Genomic DNA, 20,422 nt, shown 5'->3' on the forward strand with positions numbered 1-20,422 from the left:
AGAATTCCCCCAGGCCCTGCTTCTCGCCTAGGCCCCGCCCCCGCCAGCAGCCCCGCCCCTAGATTAAGCTCCGCCCCGCCAAGCGGCCCCGCCCCCGACCCGTCCAGGCTACAAAGTCTGGGCTCCCAGCCGCGCGCCCAGAGTGCGGGGGAGCCGGGCCTGAGCTGCGGCCGCGCCGCGCACTCCCCATTGGACGAGCGCGGCGCGGGGGCGGGCCCGGGCCTGCGATTGGCTCCTGGCGCCGTGACGCGGCCCCGACCGGCTGGCCGGGCGCAGCCCGGCGTCATGGAGGCCAGGACCGTGACCCGGGCGGCCGCGCGGCGGCGGCAGCGGCAGCAGGCGATCGCGGAGGCTGGGACGCGGGAGGAGCTGGGACGGCGGCCGAGGCGGCGGCGGCGGCCGGGGAAGAGGTGGGGTCACGGGCTCGCGAGTCGGCAGCGCGGGGACAACGGTCGGCGCCCGCCCTGCTCCCGCGGCCCGCTGGAGGACCTGCGCGCCCGGCTACCGCGCCCCTGCCAGGCCGCCGGCCGCTGGCCTTCTGTGACTGGCGTCCAGACAGGGTCCCTCCCCATCTCAGAAACGGGGTGCAAGCCGAATGCCGGCGGGCTCAGCGGGGATCCTGGCGCCTCGGCCGGGGCACCTGCCTCCCCGCGCCTGCTGGTTTGTGCAGAAGATCCTGGCAGCGCGAGGCAGAAAGGGATGAACGTGCCCCTCTGGGCCTGGCTTCCATCCTTTTTGGGGCATCTGCCCACCGGGTAACCCCTGGGCAGCAGGCTGCCGGGGGGAGTTAGGAGCACGGACGTGGCTTCTGGAAGCCCAGAGCGGCGAGACCGATGGGTGTTTCAGACCGCACGGTGGCGGGTGGTGAGAGAGATTCTTGGTCAGGAGGAATGTGGAGATGGCTCTTCCCCTCCGAGTGGAGGAGTTACGGGTGACAAAGGTGAACTGGTGTAGGCAGGGTCGTCCTGAGAGGTCCTGGAGGGGCAGAGGAGGGATAGTGAAATCAGCAAGCGGGGTTGGGAGAGGAGGGCGGTGGAAGGACAGAGGAAAGGGGCGACGTCTGTGGCATCTCCACCTGAATCGGCCTCATCCCTCCCGCAACCCCCCTGCAGTTCTTAGGCTTCCCCAGAATCATTCCAGGCGTCCTGGGGCAGTGCTCGGTGTTGGGAGATCCTGTGGTGGGAGCTTTGCCAACAAGCCTCAGAATGCAAGTGGGGTGTTGGCAGATGGTACCCCAGTGAACAGAAAAGTGGCCTTGGACCTCAGTAGATTTAGAGAATCTCACGTTTGATATCCGTGGCCTGTAAAGGGCTGCTCAGTGTCTTCTCACTACTCTTAAAATAGTAATTTTTTTTAAAAAGAAAGCTGTTTCATTTAGATTTATTTAGGGTTTCCCAACTTAACGTACCAAAGGAACACTCTTCCCCTGTGACATCCATCCACGAACAGCTGCGGTTAGTGCTCCGTGGATACGCTGGGGGAAGGTTGCCCGTAGCGAAAGCTCAGCCCCTGCTCTCTCAGGACCTACAGACTCTCTGGTACTTTGAGTGCTCCTTGCCCCTCGGCCATAGCAAAACCTGTGGGCCTCGTGAAGTATTAATATATATTGATCTTTGGCTTGAGCTGTTTGGGTGGCTGCTGGAGAGGGTTTGGTGTTTATCCTTGAAAATAGCCCTTGCCACGTGTGTCCAACCAGAAGCCACAGTGACTCTCGGACGATCAGGGCGTCTGGTGTCTTTGATTTGGACGTGTGTCTGTAGTTTACCTTAAATAGCGTAAGCCAGAGAGCGTCTCTCCCCATGTGTCCAGGGAAACGAGGCCATTTGCTCCTGAGCGTCCTTTACCTGTTTATTTTTAACTTAAAACTCCTTCTTTGCCTAGAATCGAAGAGGACGAAGAAGCAGCAGTCTTTCGAGAAGTGGTCAGTTTTACCCCGGCTCCTTTGTCAGGTGAGAAGGCTGAGGCTGTGGACACTATCCACATTCGCTCCAGGGGCGTCTGGGTGGTGGGCTCCCGCTGCCCTCGCCCTCAGGGGCTCTCTCCGATTTGTCATCAGAGCATTTCCTTTAACCCTGTAATTTCCACTAATTCCTCACTGTTTCCCTCCTCGGACCAGTTAGATATTATGACAAGGACACCACCACACCTATCAGCTTTTACTTGTCTTCGCTGGAGGAGCTCTTGGCGTGGACACCGCACACGGATGACGGCTTTAACGTCGCCCTGGAGCCCTTGGAGCGCCGCCAGCCCCCTCTGAGCAGCCAGAGGCCCCGAACCTTGTTGTGCCATGACATGATGGGCGGGTACCTGGACGACAGGTGAGGACCTTGCCTCTCGTTGGTTTTGTTGCTTGTTTTCCTACGGTGGGGGGCCTGGAGGGGAGGGGGAGAGTGCCAGGTGGATTGGGGGGTCAGGCGCCGGGCGTCTAGACCGGCTCTGCACTGGCTGGGAGAGAAAGTCAGGCCTTGGCGTTTCATCTGTAAAAGGAGAGGATTGGACTAGGCAATATCTTATGTCTCTTTCAGCTCTAAAATCGTTTGATCCCTCAAACTGCTTCAGCTTGAAGCCTGGTAGATTGGCGAGGGCATGGCAGTAGGGGTCCTCCCCAGACTGCCTAGCCCAGCTCTCCGTGTCTTCACTTGGGCTTGTTTCTGTGACTGTCTTCACTCCAGCTCTGATTCTGTCCTGGGTCAGTGGGCTCTGGCTTCTGGTGCACAGAGCTGTCACATGCCCCTCCCTCTGCCAGCTGTGGACATTCCATCCAAAGTTGCCATGGAGTCAGCTTGGAGCTTTTAAATGTCCCTGAAACAGTCTTGGGTATTATGGTTGATGGGAAGGCTTGAGTGAGAGCTGGCCGTCAAGGTAGAGACAGGAAGGTGATGAAACCTTGGGTGCAGCTCACGTGGCTGTCAGCCCCGACCTCCAAATGCAGGCAGACTGTGTCCTAGAGGGACTGCTCACCTCTCTGCATAGAGCGGGGAGGCCAGGGACTTGGAGCTTTGACACGGGCCTTCTGTTTTCCTTTCTTCTCTCCTTGGTTCGTCTGCTCACTGAGGCTAAGAGTGCTCAGTGCATCCGGACCCAATGGCAGACGTCTAATGCCCTGGTGAAAACGTTTTCCTTGTGGTTGCGAGAACAGTGGCTTGTCCCTGCCTCGCTCTCCACCTGCACAGGGCCTGGGTATCACAGGCTTTCAGTGTCACCTGAACGGAAACTAAGGGAAACCTTTGGGGTTGCCCTCTTGTCACCTTGAGGTCACTGTGTCTTTATTGTTTCCTGGGACCTGACTCTGTTCTGTTTCTTCACCCAGGTTTATTCAGGGCACAGCGGTGCAGAACCCCTATTCCTTCTACCACTGGCAGTACATTGACATCTTTGTGTACTTCAGCCACCACACGGTCACCATCCCCCCGGTAGGCTGGACCAATGCTGCCCACAGGCATGGGGTCTGCGTGCTGGGTAAGGGCCAAGGACGTACCTCCGACTCAGCCAGACTCACTAGCACACCTGCCCGGTGACCCAGGGATCAGATGGCTCTGGCCTTGCTGCTTAGTGAGTGGAGCTCCTCCCCTGGGGGCTGCCTTGGTAGGTGAGGACAGGCGTCTGCAGACTGTCACTGCCACGGAGTGACTGTTTTCAGCTTCACAGGCCGCTGGGTCATTGTTGTAGTTACTGATGCGAAAGCAGGTACACAGATGGGTGAAGCTGTGGTCAGTGAAAATGTATTTACAAACACAGGTGGTGGGCTTTGGCCTGAGGGCCATGGTTTGCCGACCCCTGAGTCGGAACACTGCTTCTCAAGCCTCAGCCTGAATCCAGGTCATTTATGGCCTTCTATAGCTGTGATGCTGGTGCCCAGCCTGGGGTGTCTGACTCACTAGATATCTGGGAACAGGGCCCAAGAATTTGAATGTCTAACAAGCGATTAAGTGATACTGATGTCGAGGGTCCGGGAACCCCACTTTGCAAACTCCTTGGTCAGAGGGAAAGCGATCCCTGTGGGTGACCTCGTTTCTCTCCTGTCCTTACAGGGACTTTCATCACAGAGTGGAGCGAAGGGGGCAGGCTCTGTGAAGCCTTCCTGGCTGGGGACGAGCGTTCGTACCAGGCGGTGGCCGATCGGCTCGTCCAGATGGCTCAGTTTTTTCGTTTCGATGGCTGGCTGATCAACATCGAGAACTCGCTGAGTGTGAGTGTGGGCTCAGCCCAGCCCGCCCCTGCTGCTTTGCTCTCTACCTCCCCCTCTTCCCTCGGCCTCACCTTGTCCCGCTCTGCTGTCCTTGGGCCGCAGGCTGCAGCAGTGGGAGCCACTTGTTGCCTCCCAGGCAGAGCCAGTGCTGAAGTCTTAGTTACTTTGCAGTGAGTTGGAATATCCTCGAGCTCTGTCCAGAAAGCTGGCTTGCCTGGGCTCTTGCTTGTCCCGCTCCTGCGGTGCGATCACACCTTCCCTTCCTTCTCACTGCCGCTCGGCCTGGGCTGGACATGGGCCTGCCTTTTCATGGCACCCTCCCCTGTCAGTGCATTCTGTCTGTCCTGTGTTCATGTCCCACCTGCTGCAGCAGAAAGTCATTATCTGGCTGGACGCCCTCTTGGCGCCTGGGGGGTGGAGGGGATTTCGGGACCGTGGTTCAGTTTGTGGATCTGTTTGCTCTTGTGTCCTCCGGTCTGTCCTGGGCTGGATGCTTCTCATGACAGATGTATCTGAGCCTCACGTAGGGTCTCGTCCTCATTCCTCTCTCCCAGCTGGCTGCCGTGGGGAACACGCCTGCTTTCCTCCGGTACCTGACCACGCAGCTGCATCAGCAGGTCCCGGGGGGCCTGGTGCTCTGGTACGACAGCGTGCTGCGGAGTGGGCAGCTCAAGTGGCAAGATGAACTCAACGAGCAGAACAGGTGAGCCTGTGGGGTGGGTGCCTCCTGGGAGCAGTGCACATGTGGCTGCTTTGGGGAAAAGGGGGAGAAGGCACACAGTTGTCTCCTGTCCTGGTCATCAGCCGACACAGTAGTGCTGTGCCGTGCCGAGGGTCACAGGTGAGGACTGGCGGGCTGGCCCTCTCTTTGGCTGCAGGCGCTGTTCTGGGCCCTGGAGGCAGCCCCCAGCCTGTGAGTCGTGAGTGACTCTGAGCACTGGGAGGGGGAGGCTGAGACTGCTGGGGGCCGTCCCCTTGGGACTGGTCTCACGGCAGGTCCTCATCACCTCTCAGGGTCTTCTTTGATTCCTGCGACGGCTTTTTCACCAACTATAACTGGCGGGAGGAGCACCTGGAGCGGATGCTGCGGCAGGCCGGGGAGCGCCTGGCTGACGTGTACGTGGGCGTGGACGTGTTTGCTCGCGGGAACGTGGTCGGAGGCCGGTTCGACACGGACAAGGTGGGTGGAGGCCTTTGCACCAGAGAGCCAGTGGCCTGTGTGCCCTCCCTGGGGTCCCGATTCCTCACAGACCTTCCATTCTCATCTGTAACTCAAGGGAAAGAGAGGCAGCAGCTGTTCTTCCCAGAGTGGGGAAACTGAGGCACTGAGAAACATGGTCAAACCGCTCTGAGGCCAAGCTGTGTCCCAGTGGAAATCCTCACTTCCGGCCATTTCTTTTTATGGGGGAGTCAGTGGACAAAAGCGTCCTGTTCTGATGGCTGGCTGGTCTCCGCCGGCCTAGACTTCCTTTTGACAAGCAGTGAAGCAACCTCCCACCCTCCAGGGCAGACTCAGGCAACACAGAGCGTCCTGACGGGAGGGGAACCTGCAGCCTTGGGCCACGTGTGGCCTTCTGATCCTTGAGTGTGGCCTTTTGACTGAATCTAAATTTTACAGAACAGATCCTTTTCACAGAGGGATTTTTTTCTGTGAAGTTTAGATTCAGTTGCGGGGCCACACCTGTGGATCTGGAGGGCTCCATGTGGCCTCGAGGCCTCAGATTCCCTGCTGCTGGCTGGTGTAACGACCAGTGAGAAGTTTCTGGCAAGGCAGGTCACATGAGCGAGGCGGGGGCAGGGGTGGCTGGGCGATGCCCCCTGCACAGCTGGAACAGGGGTCTGCCTTGTCAGTGCTGCCCGAAGCTCTCAGTCATTAATTAGTTAAGCTTTAAATGGATAAATTAATCCAGTAACTGAGGATTCTCTTTACCCCTGTGATTCTGATAGTAACGAGAGGTTTATGTGAGAGGGAGATGGGGCAGCAGGCAAGTGTCCCCTGCCCCGTGCCCCTGTCCCCAGCAGCGCCTCTGCCCGCCTCCCAACCCGTCTAGCGCCCTCCTCTGGCCAACTCTGGACCGACGGGATGAGCCCCGGAGCGCCAGGTGGAGTTGGGAGGAGGGGTGTGGACAGCCTCCCCTCCCCTTTCTGAGCTGGCCCTGAGAGAACCCCCACCGGTGTCACTGGCACCCAGGAGCCTATCTGGGCCCTGGCTGTGGCGCTGCTGGGGTGGGAGGCATCCCCCTGACTTCTGTCTCCCTAGTCGTTGGCGCTGATCCGAAAGCATGGGTTCTCGGCGGCTCTGTTTGCTCCCGGCTGGGTGTATGAGTGTCTGGAGAAGAGGGATTTCTTCCAGAACCAGGACAAGTGAGTCCTGCGCCGCAGGGGCTGAGCGTGCAGACGAGAGGCAGGGAGGGCAGGGGTTCCTCTGGCTGCTGGCAGTGGCTCATGGTCTTGTTCTTCAGCAGCCCTTTCCATCTCTGGCTTGGTAAAGGAGGATGAAGGGACCTTGGCTGCTTCCAGGTGGGGGACTGAGCCTGAGCAGCCACTTCCACAGACTGGCCTCTGGCCTGCCCGTAGCCAGGGGAGCTGCAGTCCTCCCGAAAGGCCTGTCTTGGAGGGTGTGGGGGACCCTCGAGTTACAGCCAGCGAGTTCAAGGGACGTGAAAGGCCCCTTTGCTCTAGATTGAGCTGCAGCCTCCTGTGTCTCTGGCAGGTTCTGGAGTCTGCTGGAACGCCACCTGCCCACACACAGCATCTGCTCCTTGCCCTTTGTCACGTCTTTCTGCCTGGGCATGGGGACACGAAGAGTCTGCTACGGCCAGGTGTGTGGGCCCGGTGCTGCATGGCGACCGAGGGGCTGCCCTCCCTCCATCTGTCCTCTGGCCGCAGCTGGGCTGGGTGGTAGGAGCCTCGGGGTGTGCCAGTGGGAACGTGGTGGCCTCGCGCTTCCACGCTCTGCGCCTGCTCTGCTGGCGTCCACTGAGCCCCTCATCCTGCCCTTCAGGAGGAGGCCGTGGGGCCCTGGTACCACCCAAGTGCCCAGGACATCCAGCCCTTGTTCGGAGAGCACAGGCTGGGAGGGGACAGTGGCGGTTGGGTGAAGACGCACTGCTGCCTGGTGGACGCCTGGCACGGGGGCAGCTCCCTGCTTCTCCGGGGCACGATCCCACCTGAGGTTGGGAATGTGGCCGTGAGGTGGGTGAGTGATGGGGGGTGTGCGGGCCCACCAGCTTCTCCCGTCGCTCACGGTGGTTGCAGAGCTGGGCAAATGGGGCAGCGGAAGCCAGAGCGAGGACAGAGGATAGATCCAGATGATTATTTTTTTTAGATTGTGGTCAAAAATGCATAACATAAAAAATTTACCATCTTCACCATTTTTAAGTGTACAGTACGAGAACGTTAACTTAGGCACGCTGTTGTGCAGCAGCTCCTCTAGCACTCTGTCATCTCGTAAGACTGACACTTTGCCCTTCCCGCCTCTCCCAGTCCTTGGAGACCATCCTCTGCCCTCTGTGTCCGTGAGTCCGACTGCACGGACTCCTCACGGGGGGCGGGAATCATGCAGCGTTTCAGAACTGACGCTTTTCCGTCCGTGAAAGAATCTGGCCCTGGGAGAAGACCTGTCTCCTGGCCATGGGCAGGACCAGAGTGCGGAAGCTTTTGCCACTGAGACTCCCTGTCCCCAGAGGGCAGTGGCTGGCGGAGGCGGTTTGGGCTGCCTCCGTCTCTCTGCGGAGCTTCTCCGAGCCTCTCACCACGGGCTGTTTCTCCTGCAGGTTGTTTTCCCTGCAGGTCCCGGTGCCGCCCAAAATTTTCCTGTCCATGGTCTACAAGCTTGAAGGGCCTACGGATATCGGGGTTGCTTTGGAGCTGACCACAGGGGATGCCAGCAGCTGTCATGTCGGTGACATCTCAGTGCTGAACGGTGAGGAGATGGGTGGCCCCTGGGAGAGAAGTGTAGAAAGCTCATGGGGCGTGTGGGAGCGGGTGTGGACCGTGTTGTGCAGATCCTGCCTTTGCTGGAGTCAGGGCAGCTGCAGTCCAGGCCTGACAGGGAGGCCTCAGTTCTCAGCCCAGACCTCTGTCCTGGGTCCTCATCAGGCTGCGCGGCCTCTTGTGCGGCTTGGACAGGGGCATCCTGCCGGCTGTGGCATCGAGGGGGTGTGGCCAGTTTGAGAGAAGCCAGGACGAGTGACCCTTGTGTCCCTCCCTGTGTGTCTTCCTTTGGGAGGCTCTTTTCTCAAGTCCCACTTCTCCTTCTGCAGAAACGAGCTCGAGACACAGTCCCCGACCCCTCCGGGTGCCCCCAACCAAGCTGGCCAGATGGGCGGGCCGCTGTGGCCAGCCACTCAGTGGGGGCTGGATCCAGCGGTAAGGCCCTCTGCTTCCTGTTGAGAGCCCAGCAGGGGACAGCCACACTGAGGTGGGGACTGGAGGAGTGAGGGTCCCCTGTGGAAACCCCAGAACTGGAGGGACAGAGGAGCTCTGGGTTTGACCTTCCAGGTTTTGGGCAGCTCCGAGACACAAGCCCAGGACACTCAAGTGTTAGGGTTGGGGTTCAAGGTTGTCGTGGGGACTTGCCTTACATGGGCCCAGGGTCTATTCTGGGATGGAGTTCCCTTCTGCTGTGGCTTGGGGCCTCTGAACAGCTGGCCTGGGAGCCACTGAGCTGAGTGAGGCCTGTGACCACCCTGCTCTCCTCTCCCAGCTGCTATGAGGTGAGCCTGCGCGGGTGCCTCCTGCTGGACCTCTTCGTTAACTTCTCACGGCCGCCAGGCAGCCAGCAGCAGGAGAGCTTCGTCTGTCGCCTCGGAGAGATCCAGGTGATGCATCCCAGAGGGGCTCAGGCAGAGATGTCCATCCAGTTGGAGGTCCAGCGGGGAGTTGGGGTGGAGTCAGGCAGTGGAGGTGTGCGGGTCGGGGAGCCTTCCTGCTGTCCCCCGGGCCCGGCCTGCTGAGCCTGCTCTCTCTTGCCAGGTGGTGGATGCCAACAGCCTGCTGGCCCCTCTGCCCCAGGTGCAGGCGGTCACTGTCACGCACACCCGCTGGCAGCAGGCTGCCCCTGCTCAGCTGCAGCTCAGCTGCACCCTGCACTGGTCCTACCCCCTCCCACAAGTCCGTTGCTTCCGCATCCACCACTGGGGCGGCGTGAGACGGGGCTCTCGCGGCAGGGAGCCACCGTGGCCAGAGAAGCCCACGTTCCTGGGCCTGGCTTTTGCCAACCAGTACCGGGTAGTGGACCTGCCGGTGGAAGCTGCTGGGCCTGGCCAGGAAGGTCGTGTGGAGTTCCTGGTGGAGCCCGTCCCCAAGGAAGGGTTTCTGGTACCACAGGCCGAGTGGGGCCGGGCAGCCCTGCTCTACTCAGCCCCCGCGTGAGCAACGTCAAAGCGCCACCATCTCCTGGCCTCAGACTGAGGTTCCTTCCCGGCTCTCTGCCCCGGGCCTGCGCCTGTCAAGTGCGGGCAGTGGTGGCCAGACCCAGGTCCCAAGGGCTGGGTGGAGACCCTCCCTCCTCAGCAGGCTGGGACCCAGGCTGTGGCTTTGGTGGGGCACTGGTAATAGGACAGCCCAGAAGTCAGTTTGCTGAGTTGGTAATTCCAAGGTGAATGAACGGCCTTCTGTTTCTGTTTGGTTTCTCTCCATAGTATATAGTTCCCAGGAAAAAATGAAAGGATTTGAGGAAGTTTAGTCCAGAAGATTCCATAAAGGATATTTCCTAACAGGCTGAAAGGTGTTTGTGCTGAGAATGGCGACTTTCCTCCTGCAGGTCATCTAGGAAGGAGCTTGAGCTGTGGCAGGAGGGCCTCGGGCACGCCCAGAGAGGGTTCTGGGCTGACCCACAGCGGCCGTCAGGTGGGGGCAGAAAGAGTGGGCCGCTGCAGGGTGGCGGGAAAGGCCCCTTTCTCCTTGGGATGGGAGCTCAGGGCCAGGCTGGCACTGGCATTACATCCCCACGTGGGCAGGACAGGCCAGCTCCAGTGTCCCTGCAAGCCTGAAGTCATTTCTGGAGAGTTCGCATCAGCCCCCAGCGCTGTTGTGTCTCCTCTGGGCTGTAGGCACCCAGCGAGGCCGGCCATGTGTGCGGGCCCCGCCTCCGCCTGGCCGGAGCCATGGCTCCAGAGAAGCCTCCCTCGGGCTCGGGCATCGGCCCCAGCCCCGCCCGCGGCCTGCGTGCCGATGCTCTGGGACCCAGTGGGGCTTTTCCAGCTATTTTGTTCCTTCACATCCTCCCCTCTCGGCCTCACCCAAGGCCTGGGGAGACCTAGAGGCGGCCCCTGCGTAGGCGCTGGCTCAGGTGCGTGGGAGTGTGCGGGAGGCAGGTCCTCCCCACTGTGTCCTGTCTTCTCTGTTCTTTCCTTCTCTTTCTTCTCGAACCCTCCTTTCCCCCTCTGCCCAGGCGGGTGTGTGTGCACGGGTTTCGGCAGGAGGCCGTAGGTGAGCTGGAGGCCTCTGCAGCCACACGGCTCCCTATTGACACCTGGGCTGCCCTGGAGGCTTCCTGACAGTGGTGTCCAGACCCCATGGCCTTGGGTGACCCTGCTGACTGCTCCAGTCCCCGTGCAGGCGAGGTCTGTTGTGATCGACAGGATCAAAGGCCTGAAGTCCCTCGCTCTTGCGGGAGGTCTCTCACCCACAGGCCACATAGGGCCAGTCAGGGTTACCTTCCATCGCTGCTGTCCTCTTCCTGTGGTGTGGGGTGGAGCCGAGGGCTAGGATGCTCTGTGACCACAGCATCTTCGGACTTGACTTTTCCCTGTAGTGAGGGGAGAGGCCACCAGGGCCAGGCCAGCCATACCCCTTCCTTGTCCTGAGAGGGTACACTGGGTACCTGTCAGCGCTCTGAGCGCCAGGTCCCCTTCCAGGGGCTGCAGCTGGCCTCTTTCTCCACGTTCCCTGCTCTTCTGGGTGCTCATGTGCCGAGCACCAGCAGGAAGCCCTGGGATGAGGGGATCTGCGCCCTTTCCTAACTGGGAACGTTCTCCCGTGTCTCCCGTGTGGCCCAGCCAGCTCTCACCCCAGGAGGGAAATGAGTTTGCCGAGCATGTGGGGCAGGGAGATCCCTCTGCTGCCCGCTGCAACCCAGAGCAGTTCCGTGGCCTGTTATGGCTGGGGGACTCCTGGGGCCCCACTCTGTGCCCCAGGGGTGGGCACAGGGCCGCTGGGCTGCCAGGGTTGGGCAGCATGGCATGAACACTGCTTCCCTTATTTCACGAAGTTGTTTTTTTAAAGTGCCTGTTGCCCTGAATATTTTATGCAGAGAAGGAGGGAAAATTTATAGTGGCAATTACTTTCTCACAGTCTGGTGCGCGAGCAATTAGGAGTCGGGGGGCTTAGCAGAGCGTGGCGTGCGGCGGAGTCTCACCACCCGGCTCCCCAAGAGCGTGGTCCCCAACCCCAACAGCGACGGCTCGTGTACAGGAAAATTAATATGCCAGCACTTAAGCCTGTGCCCCTCTGGTGGGTGTAATCGCTCTGAAATAAATTATCCGATGTTGTGAAAAATGAACTTGCGTCTCTGTGCGATGGGGGGGTGTGGTCCGGCCCAGTCTGGAATTGCTCGGGCCCAGTCCCAGGTTTCTGGGCCCTGGAAAGTTCTGCCGCTTACCTCTTGTGTCCCTCCTCGCTCTGCCCTGGCTCCTGCCCTCCTTTCCGGGAGTGGGGACTTGGAACCTGCGGCTGGAAGAGTGGGGGACACCTTGAAGTAGCGCAGCTCCTCACGGGCCCCAGGCCCCACCCCCCGTGCCCTCTCTTGCATTGAGTTGGCAGACAGCTGAGTGTGGCTGCAGGGTCACCTGGCCTAACCCTCCTGCCTCCTGGGGTGCATTCTGCTCCAGCGAGGTCACGCTGCGCCCGGCACTGTGTCCGGCCCAGGGGAGAAGGGACCATGGCTGTCCTCTGCCTCAGGGTCCTGGGGAGCCCCCGCCTGTCCATTCTCCTGGGATGGGGTGCAGAGGACCAGCCTGGAGGAGAGGACTGGGGCTTTAAAGCCTCTTCCCTAGAGGGGCCCTCTGACTCCCCATTGCCACTTGGCTTCAGGCGGCGGCAGCGTGGGGTCCTGTCTGGGCCGACCCTGCCCCTGGTCCTCCTGTGTCCTCCACCCACCGTGCCCGGAGCTGCCAAACCACGAAGAGCTGTCCTGGTTTGAAGAAAGAAATCTTTATTAATAATCTTAGTAATACTGTTACTTTGAATGGTCACACCTTGGAAGCATACAGAATGGTAAGAAAGGAAGCCGGGGCTCGGCCGCAGTCCTGGGGGTCCGGTTGGGGGTCGAGCTGCTGCAAGAAAAGGTTGTGGGACAGCGGGGCGGGGGCTCTGTACAGAGGACGCGGAGGCGGGGCGCAGGGCTATGTACAACGGTAATAGAAAAGGAGGATTCCGTTCGGTAGCTTCAGTAGCTGATGCTGAATATAAAGTGAGGTGTATTTTTTAAATTTTTGACGTTTCATGAGACAGTGGAGCCATGTTGGGAGCTACTTTTTGTAGTTTTTTGCTGCTTCCCTCCCCCAGCTCTCCCTGCCGCCACCTGCCCTTCCCGCCCTCCCACCCTCGCGCCTGCCTGGGAGGGGGCTGCGGCTGCTGGGCTCCCGGCCCTCACTCCCGGGGGCCCTGCCCTGGCCGTCCAGACCGCAGCGCTGGGACTCCCAGCCTCGTGGTGCTGCCGGCGCTGGCCCGTCCCTGGCCCTGTGTCCCCCACAGGACTGGGCTCCCAGGGGAGCGGCAGGGAGGGCGGGGTCCCCGAAGGCAGCACGAGGTTGGCCTTTGCTCTCACACGCAAGCCCAGGGCCCCTCCAGACAGGTCCTCGGCCTCAGGGACCACCTGTGCAAGCGTGCAGGTGTGAGTGGCTCCTGGCCCGGGCTCCCTCCGTTCTCACGCAGGGGAGGGCACGGGGCACCCAGAGTTCTGCAGCCACATCAGCCCTTTTTGCTGGAGTCGGGCCCCAGGGCTGCTGGTCGGACGGCTACCTCACCAGGCTGAGGGTGGCGGGGCACAGAGGATGCGACACAGGTGACGGGGCCCCGCGGAGCCCCTGGGATGAAAAGCCACCCGCCCACCCCCAGCCCAAACGTCCCCTCCACTGGCACAGCTGGCAGCAGAGATCAAGTCCTACTGGCCACCTCTTCCCTGCTCAGGCCCGGGGCCTGCTCACCGCCAGGCTCCATAGCCTTGGGAGTGGGGGGCCAGGAAAGGAAGACCGGATAGAAAACGGAGCCCCCCACAGGCCACACAAGGGAGGCCCCGTCGTCCCCTCCAACTCCCCACTGTTCTGCCAGCCGGGCAGGGGCGAGGGACGCGGTGGGGGCCGTCCTGTCCCTGGGCCGCGCTCCACGGCGCCCCCTGCCGACGTGCTCCCTCGGTGCGGTGTGCGGCCAGGTCGCGGACTCGGACTTGGCTGGATGCCTCTCGGTTTGGTTGGGTTTTTGTTGCTTGGATCGTAACATCTTTTTTTGTGTTTTTTGTTTTGTGATTTTTTTTTGTTTTGTTTTTTTGTTTTTGCCCTTCATGGTCCGAGAAGGAAACGGTGGAAGGTTTCACTACAACAGAAACAGAAAGGCAGGACTTGCAGTATCTCAGGAGCAGCCACAGGCGTGGCATGGGGGCAATGGGCCTGCCCTCAAGTCTTGGGGCCCCCACACCTGCCCCAGCTTCTGGGACCCGTGTCTTCCTGGGCTGTGTGGAGGCGGGGCGGGCAGAAGGCAGGGCCAGGAAGGGGCCTGGGCAGCTCAGGGTAGCGGGAAGGGGACGCCACAGTGGACCTGGCTGGGAGGGGCCGCCCGGGGCTGCGTCAGGGCGTGGCTTGGTGGGACCAGCAGGGCAGGGCGTGTGGAGAGGCTGGGGCTGCGCGGGCTGCAGCGGCCTGAGTGAGATGGCTGAAGGTGAGGTGTGGGCAGCGGGACCTCAGCCCTGGCTGGCAGGGAACCCACACCCTTGAGCCAGCCTTCCCGCTCCAGAAGCCCAGCCTGGCGCGCTCAGAGCCCAGGACTATTTACTCCTGCCACAGAGGTGCAGGTATATGCCCTGGCCGGCCCTGGAGAAGGACCTCGCCTGTCTTGCCCAACTTTCCCAGGGGGCCAGCAGCTCCCGAGGGCTGGGCCGGACCACTGGGCCCAGCCAGCATCTCCTCAGGAGCGCCACGGCCTGGGTGGGTGGGTGCCAGGGCTGAGACGGCCCCTGGGCCCTGCACGTGGTCTCTGGGGCTGGACTGGCGGGAGCGGGCTGGCTCAGCAAGGCCTGAGCAGGCAGCGCTTGTCCCCTCGCGGCTCTCCTGGTGAGGCCCCTCCGAAATGGACTCTGATAAAGGCATTTCGGAGCTTGGGGACAGGGAGGGTGGGCTGTGGCTCTAGGACAAACACCCAGTGCGAGGCTGGCCTGGTCCCGCTGGCAGTGCTGAGGTGCTCTGTGGAGAGGCAGGGACAGGCCTGCCCACACGTCCGTTTCTCGGACAATAGTGCTAAGGAGTCGCGGAGACCAGGGTGACCACGGCAGTCTGCACACCATGTGACATGCTTGTGATTACGGCGGGAAAGTCATCAATAAAATTTAATTAAAAATATTAGTTTCGGCTGGATGGGGTCGGGGGAGGTGGCTATGCCTGTAACTAGCTGGGCACAGTCTGGACAGGCGCTGGCAGGCTGGGGCCCGCCTGGGGCGCCGGAGCCCCTCCCTCCCTGTATCAGGGCGCTGCCGCCAGGGTAAGGGCCAGAGCCGGGTGTCGCCCTCACAGGGCGCTATTGCTAGTCCCAGGGGAAGGGCTGCCTGGTCGCGGGCCCCAGCCTGGCCCCCTCTAGGTGCATACTGTACCTGCAATGACTTGGGCAACACAACACCAACAAAGGCAAATAGGAAATCAGTGTTTCAGACATACAGAAAAACCAGGGTCAAAGACACACACGCCATCACGGGTGGGGCGGGGAGACCAGCTGGCTGGAGATAAAAATGTATGGATTTTAGAGTCGCGGAGGGTCAGCGGCGCGTGTCGCTGACCGGGAGGGGCGCACTGTCTTCCTGGTGGCTGTGCCTGGTGTTTGGACTGTTGGGTTTGGTGTGTAAGAGGCAGTCAGTGTGAATGCTGTTAGGGGCTGGGTCTCTTGCTAGTAGGGGGTGAAGCGGCTGTACCCTCCTCGGCAGAGGCTAGCCTGCAACATCAAAGATGAAAAACAGCCAATCAGTACCACCTTTTGGTAGGGGTGAAAAAGCAAAAAGAAAAAAAATAAGGAAAAACAAAAAGAGAAATAGCTAAGTTCCATTTTCTTCCCCATTACAATATTCCTTGGGGAGGAGAAAGGGCGTTGGGTTGTCATGGCAACAGGAGGGGCAAGGGGGTGGTCTTGCGGTAAGGAGGGGTGCTCCGGGGCCATCAGCCAATGGCTTCTGGCTCACAAGCTTTTGAGTTGCCTCTTGGTCAAGTCTCTGGGCTCAGGCCTGGCCCCGATCTGCCCTCAGGTTGGGAGAGGTCCGAGCGGGATCCCCACCTTCCTCAGTGCCCCAGGGGGACTACGCAGGGCGACCAGAGAGGGTGGAGGGTCCCTGGGGCCGGTGGAGCCAGCTCCCGTGGAAGGGGCACACCTGCTGGGCACAGCCCTGAGGGCTCCCTCTCTGGGGGCCTCTGGGACGCCCACAGGGGTCCCTGGGTCCTCTTGGGTCCAGCCTAGGCCTGGCCCCGTGTCCTGCCGGGGAGGACAGGTCTTGGGTGCCCCTGCTCTCCCACACCCCTAGGCTGCCCGGAGTCACGGAGGGCTCCGAGGGAGCCTCCCACCCCACTCACCAGTCTTGCCAGAAAAGGGAAGAAAACAGCAAGTTACAAGAGAAGAAAAATTGGGGGAAAAATAGAAAATCTTAAATATAAAAAAGGAAACTGCAAGAGGGAACCCCCCGTGCTAATGAAAGCGTGTGCCCAGGAGCTGCAGGGAAGGCCTGTGCACCCCGGTATCGGGGCCCCGTCCAGGGGGGGCTTGGCCCCCAGAGCTGCTCCCTGTGGCTGCCAGCAGTCACCGCAGGCTGCTTGGGACATCCAAGGCTTGTTAAAAATCAAAAAAAGCAAAACAAGAATTGGGAGGGAATAATCAAACCCAAGGGAGATGGAGAAAAATCCATATTGCCTCCAAACCTCCTCCCTCCTTACTCAACGCGAAACGTTTTCATCTTTGATGCTGGGTGCCAAGCTAGCTGGAACCAACACTGACCCCAACTGGGGCCGGGGGCGGGTGGGCTCAGGAGGAGGGTGAACACTGGAAGACATCTGGGTTCGGAGTGAGCTGGGCTGTATGTGTCGCCAGCTGGCCGTACACAAACACACACACAGACACGCGGCCCGTCGGGGGTGGGCCCCCGCCCCGTCCTGCCCTCTGCACCCCACAGCCCTTGGGATTCCCCAGGAGCCCTGAGGAGTCCAGGAGGGGTTTGGTGAGAAGCAGCAGGTGGCCTTCCTATTGAGGAGCAAGGAGCCATGTGGCCTTGGGGGGTCTGGGGGAGGGACATAGGGGCGTGGTGCGGGCACACCCAGGAAGGGAAGGGAGGCCGCACTTGCAGAAACAGCCCTCTGGCCTTTGGGCCTCTGCTGGGCCGCAGAGGTGGCCCTGGGTTGGTTTCTTGGGTCTTCCTGGTGGTGGGAATGGAGGGGCCTTAACGTGACTTTGGTTATGGGACTCAGAAAACAGGTCGGGTACATTAGGACGTTTCCCAGAGGAGCAGATGGTCAGCCTTGCGTCCCCTCAACTGAGAGAGGGCGCAGAGGGGCAAGCCCTCCTCTACCTACAGGCCCTGGGCCTTCCAAAGTCACCAGAACTAGGCACTGGTCAGAGGTCTCAGCCTCTCTCCTGAGAGCTCTGCCCACCCACCCTGCGGCAGCGCCATGCCCAGCTTGTGAGGACTGGCACCAGGGACCAGGCGGGTCCCCAGCTCCTTACCATGGTTCCGATGCTGTAGGTGGCCGCGGGGCCGATGGTGTGGTGGTAGGGGTCGGCGGCTGCGTACACTCTGCCGTAACTGGGGAAGAGTGCGGGAGGGGCAGGTGAGGGGTGGCACCAGGCCTCCCACCTCCACCCAGACCTCCCATCCTTCAGCGGGGTCCCTACCTGCAAGGCCCCCCAACCCCACATGGCCCATCCTTCCTGCCTGTTTGGAAGGACGTTTCTGGAACACACAGGCCACCCTTTCAACTCCTCCAGCAGGTGCCAACCCTGATGATGGGTAACATGCTCTACTCAGAGCATCACGGAAGGGAAGAGGGGTCCTCACAGGCTTATCTGGAGGGAGGATGAACCCCAATGCCCAGAAAGAACAGGGCAAAGGGCTGGGAAGAGTTTCTAGACAAGAGGGGAAAACCCCATGGGGGGACCAGGGATGCTGCCGCAAGGAGCTGGCACTGCCCTCCGATGACCTTCCTGTCACACTCATTCCCTCATGTATTTATAGAGACAGGGTCTTGCTCTGTCACCAAGGCTGGAGTGCAGTGGCCCAATCACAGCTCACTGCAGCCTGGAACTCCTGGGCTCAAGTGATTCTCCGGCCTTGGCCTCCCAAAGCGCTGGGATTACAGGCATGAGCCACTGCACCTGGCCTCACCTAATTTATTTGTGCAGGGAAATCTTAGCTTCTTAGAGGACAGGGCACGCCTGCAAGGAGCTGGAGCTAGAGGCTGCAGGAAGGGTGTGGAGGGAGAGAGGGCCAGGCGGTCCCCAGGCCAGAGGGGGCTCTGCAGACACAAGCAGCAGCTTCCCTTGATGAAATACCCACCGCACACCTGACACAGAGACTTGCACAAACAGGAACTCTACTGCCAACAGGCCGAATGCCCAAGGGGAAAGGCATAGACTAGGTCGTCCCCTGGGGCACAGCCGAGCACCTGCACACCCCACCCCCAAACAAAGAGAGCCACCCACCACCTGGGTGAGCTCACGTGGCCCACATCGCCAGCCCAGCCCCATTCCCTCCAAAGGAGGAGGGAGGTGGGCACACTGTGCCCTTCCTTCTCTGAGCTCGAGGGTTTCGGCCCCGGCAGCACTGGCAAGGAGCAGATGTGTGTCCCGGGCAGAAGCTACAGCTCTCGATCAGCACCTGGGGCCTCCGGAGCTGGCGGAGGGGGTGTCACACCTCCAGGGTTGGGAATCAGAGATGCTGTCTGCTCCCTGAGACCTAGCGTTTCCACGGCCTCCCCAGCTGCACAGGCGGAAGTGACTTTTAGGTCAGGGGCTCATTAGCTCGAGAGTGTCCAAACCACACTTGGACCTGCCCTCCTGCCCTGACCCTGCACCCAGCAGGTGCAGACACCTCCAGGCCCTGAATGATGGGTAAAGCTTTCTGTCTGTCTGGGCCCAGCCCTAGGGGGACCCCCTTCCATCTCTCCCATCCTGCCCCAGAACGAGCTCCCTGCCCCAGCCTTACCTGTCGCTGTAGGCTGCTGCTGCTGCGGCCGGCTGGGCGTATCTGTAGGCTGCATAGCCTCCCTGCAGGGCAAGTGGGAGGAGAGATGGCAGACGGACTTAGGGGGGCTCACCCCAGGAAAGGCCGGCGGGGGAGAGATGGGGCTGACACAGACCCTGCGGCTGGGCCCTTTGGGGGGACTACAGACATTCCCAGCCTCCTAGCCTCTCAACTTTCACCTTGGCCTGGAGAGGGTTAGGTGAAGCCTGGTCTAATGGAAGTCTGAGAAGTGCAGGTGGTCGTGTGGCAGGGTTCAAGGTGAGGCAGGGCTGTCTGTTCATTCATTCATTCACACAGCCATTTATACATTCAACACACACCAGTGGGTGTCAATTATACATCTGGCTGTACGCTAGGCCTTGGCACATAGTAGGTGCCCACAGATGTGCTCTAGGCCAGTGACCCCTGACTTGGATGCTGATGGGCTTGGGAGCCCCTGGGTGACTCTGGGTCTTATCCTGGACGCTAGGAAGGTCGAGGGCAAAGGGCCCAAGACGGCGTCAACTCGGGTGACGTCTTGGCCGTAGATGAGTGGGTAGCTGAATTGTGGGCAACTGCAGGACCAAGAGTGGCTGGGCGCATGGGGTGGGGATGCCAGCGAGGCTTCGAGCCAGGGGGAGCAGTAAGAGCAGCTCTGTGAAGGGAGAGAGGAGTGACGGGGCCAGGACATGGGGCAGGGCTAGGCCCAGGAGCACAGGTGTGGTGGACCCCTGCCTGCTGGTCTCTCTCGGGTCCTCTGTATGGACATGGTGCCCTCAGGTGCTCACTCGCCCACCCCAGCACGGTCAGGGATGTGGGAGGGTCGCTGTCTGCCCCATTAGACGACACCTCGCTAACGGAGAGATGCCAGCAGCTTATAGGCCTGCTGGGAGATCCCTTGGCAGCTCCCGTGATGAGCACAGCCCACCCAGACCGGGCCGTGCTGGGACCCCAAGGACGCAGTACTCTGGGCAGACCTGGCGCCCTTGCCCTCCTGAGTTCTAGCACGGGAGGGTGGCAGAGTAGGTGGTGAGAGGGGAAAATGCTGACTTCTCACTGAGACAAACAGAACACCTGATCCACCCCCCACCCGGGCTGCACTTACATAAATCTCAGCACCATAAAATCCATCCTGATACACGACCCTGGAAGCAAACGGACAAGAAAGTGGTGGGAACGCTGGAGAGGTGGGGTAGGCCGGCTCCGGTGTCTGCTGAGGAGGGAGGGGGCACGGTGCCAGCCCGGCCCACGGGACTGGCATTTTAACAAGCGTTTGCTCCAGTGCCCTGTTTTGGTATAACAATAGAGTAACACCCTTGCTGGTCAGTTCCTCTCTCCCACAAACCCAGGGGCCCAGCGGCTCAGCCCTGCCCTCCCCCAGGTAGCTGTCGCCCGCGTCAGTGGGGGGGGGACACTGGACCCCAGGGAAGGAGACCAGAGAGGGCTTAGCTCAAGGGCCAACGACGCCCCCATCAAGGAATCCAGACCACGTGCAGGGGGCTCCCAACGTTCCCCTAAATGCCAGTGATCTCAGGGATGCTCCGGCTGTGGTGGGGGTGGGGGGAGGGACGACGGAGGCAGCTGCAGTGCTGAGTGCTGGGGTCCCCGGGGCCCCCCAGTGTGGAAAGGCTGCCCAGCCCCTCGTGCTGCTCAGGGGTTCCCTCCCGCCTCCTCCCCGGCCTTTCTCCGAGCCGCCCCCCCCATCGCGCCCCGCAGGTACTCACGCTCCGTAAGTCGGGATGGGGGGCGGGGGCGGTGCGGCCCGAAAGGTGTTATACACGGCCCGGCCCCGGCCGCGTAGGTGCGCGCCCCGGTAAGCAACGGCTGTG

General features: G+C 60.9%; 2 protein-coding genes across 2 annotated transcripts in view; one reads left to right on the plus strand and one right to left on the minus strand.

Annotated features, from left to right (window-relative positions):
- Window positions 1–285: 285 nt before the first annotated feature.
- Window positions 286–11,644, plus strand: ENGASE (endo-beta-N-acetylglucosaminidase). Its single transcript, XM_012657290.1, has 14 exons — window positions 286–410; window positions 1,882–1,949; window positions 2,117–2,318; window positions 3,311–3,459; window positions 4,032–4,189; window positions 4,744–4,892; window positions 5,204–5,369; window positions 6,450–6,553; window positions 6,903–7,011; window positions 7,194–7,384; window positions 7,966–8,114; window positions 8,455–8,560; window positions 8,898–9,012; window positions 9,167–11,644. Exons 1-14 carry the CDS (start codon window positions 286–288, stop codon window positions 9,563–9,565), a joined length of 2,190 nt encoding a protein of 729 aa, XP_012512744.1. The 3' UTR covers window positions 9,566–11,644.
- A 3,421-nt stretch (window positions 11,645–15,065) lies between these two features.
- Window positions 15,066–20,422, minus strand: part of RBFOX3 (RNA binding protein, fox-1 homolog (C. elegans) 3) — a 78,203-nt gene continuing 72,846 nt past the window's right edge. The window contains exon 12 of the mRNA XM_012657301.1: window positions 15,066–15,328. Within this exon, the coding sequence (XP_012512755.1) occupies window positions 15,284–15,328 (45 nt within the window). The 3' untranslated portion in view covers window positions 15,066–15,283. The remainder of the gene's footprint in view (window positions 15,329–20,422) is intronic.

Source organism: Propithecus coquereli, unplaced genomic scaffold (genome assembly GCF_000956105.1).
Source record: "Propithecus coquereli isolate 6110/MARCELLA unplaced genomic scaffold, Pcoq_1.0 Scaffold1143, whole genome shotgun sequence".
In the NCBI taxonomy this organism is placed as follows: domain Eukaryota; kingdom Metazoa; phylum Chordata; class Mammalia; order Primates; family Indriidae; genus Propithecus; species Propithecus coquereli.

What these genes read in the sequence shown, in the direction of transcription:
- ENGASE (XM_012657290.1), top strand. Translation starts at nt 286, where the DNA reads ATGGAGGCCAGGACCGTGACCCGGGCGGCCGCGCGGCGGCGGCAGCGG. An exon ending in GGCGGGTACCTGGACGACAG is followed by an intron (nt 2,319 to 3,310) that starts GTGAGGACCTTG and finishes TTCTTCACCCAG; the next exon opens with GTTTATTCAGGGCACAGCGG. An exon ending in GCATGGGGTCTGCGTGCTGG is followed by an intron (nt 3,460 to 4,031) that starts GTAAGGGCCAAG and finishes CTGTCCTTACAG; the next exon opens with GGACTTTCATCACAGAGTGG.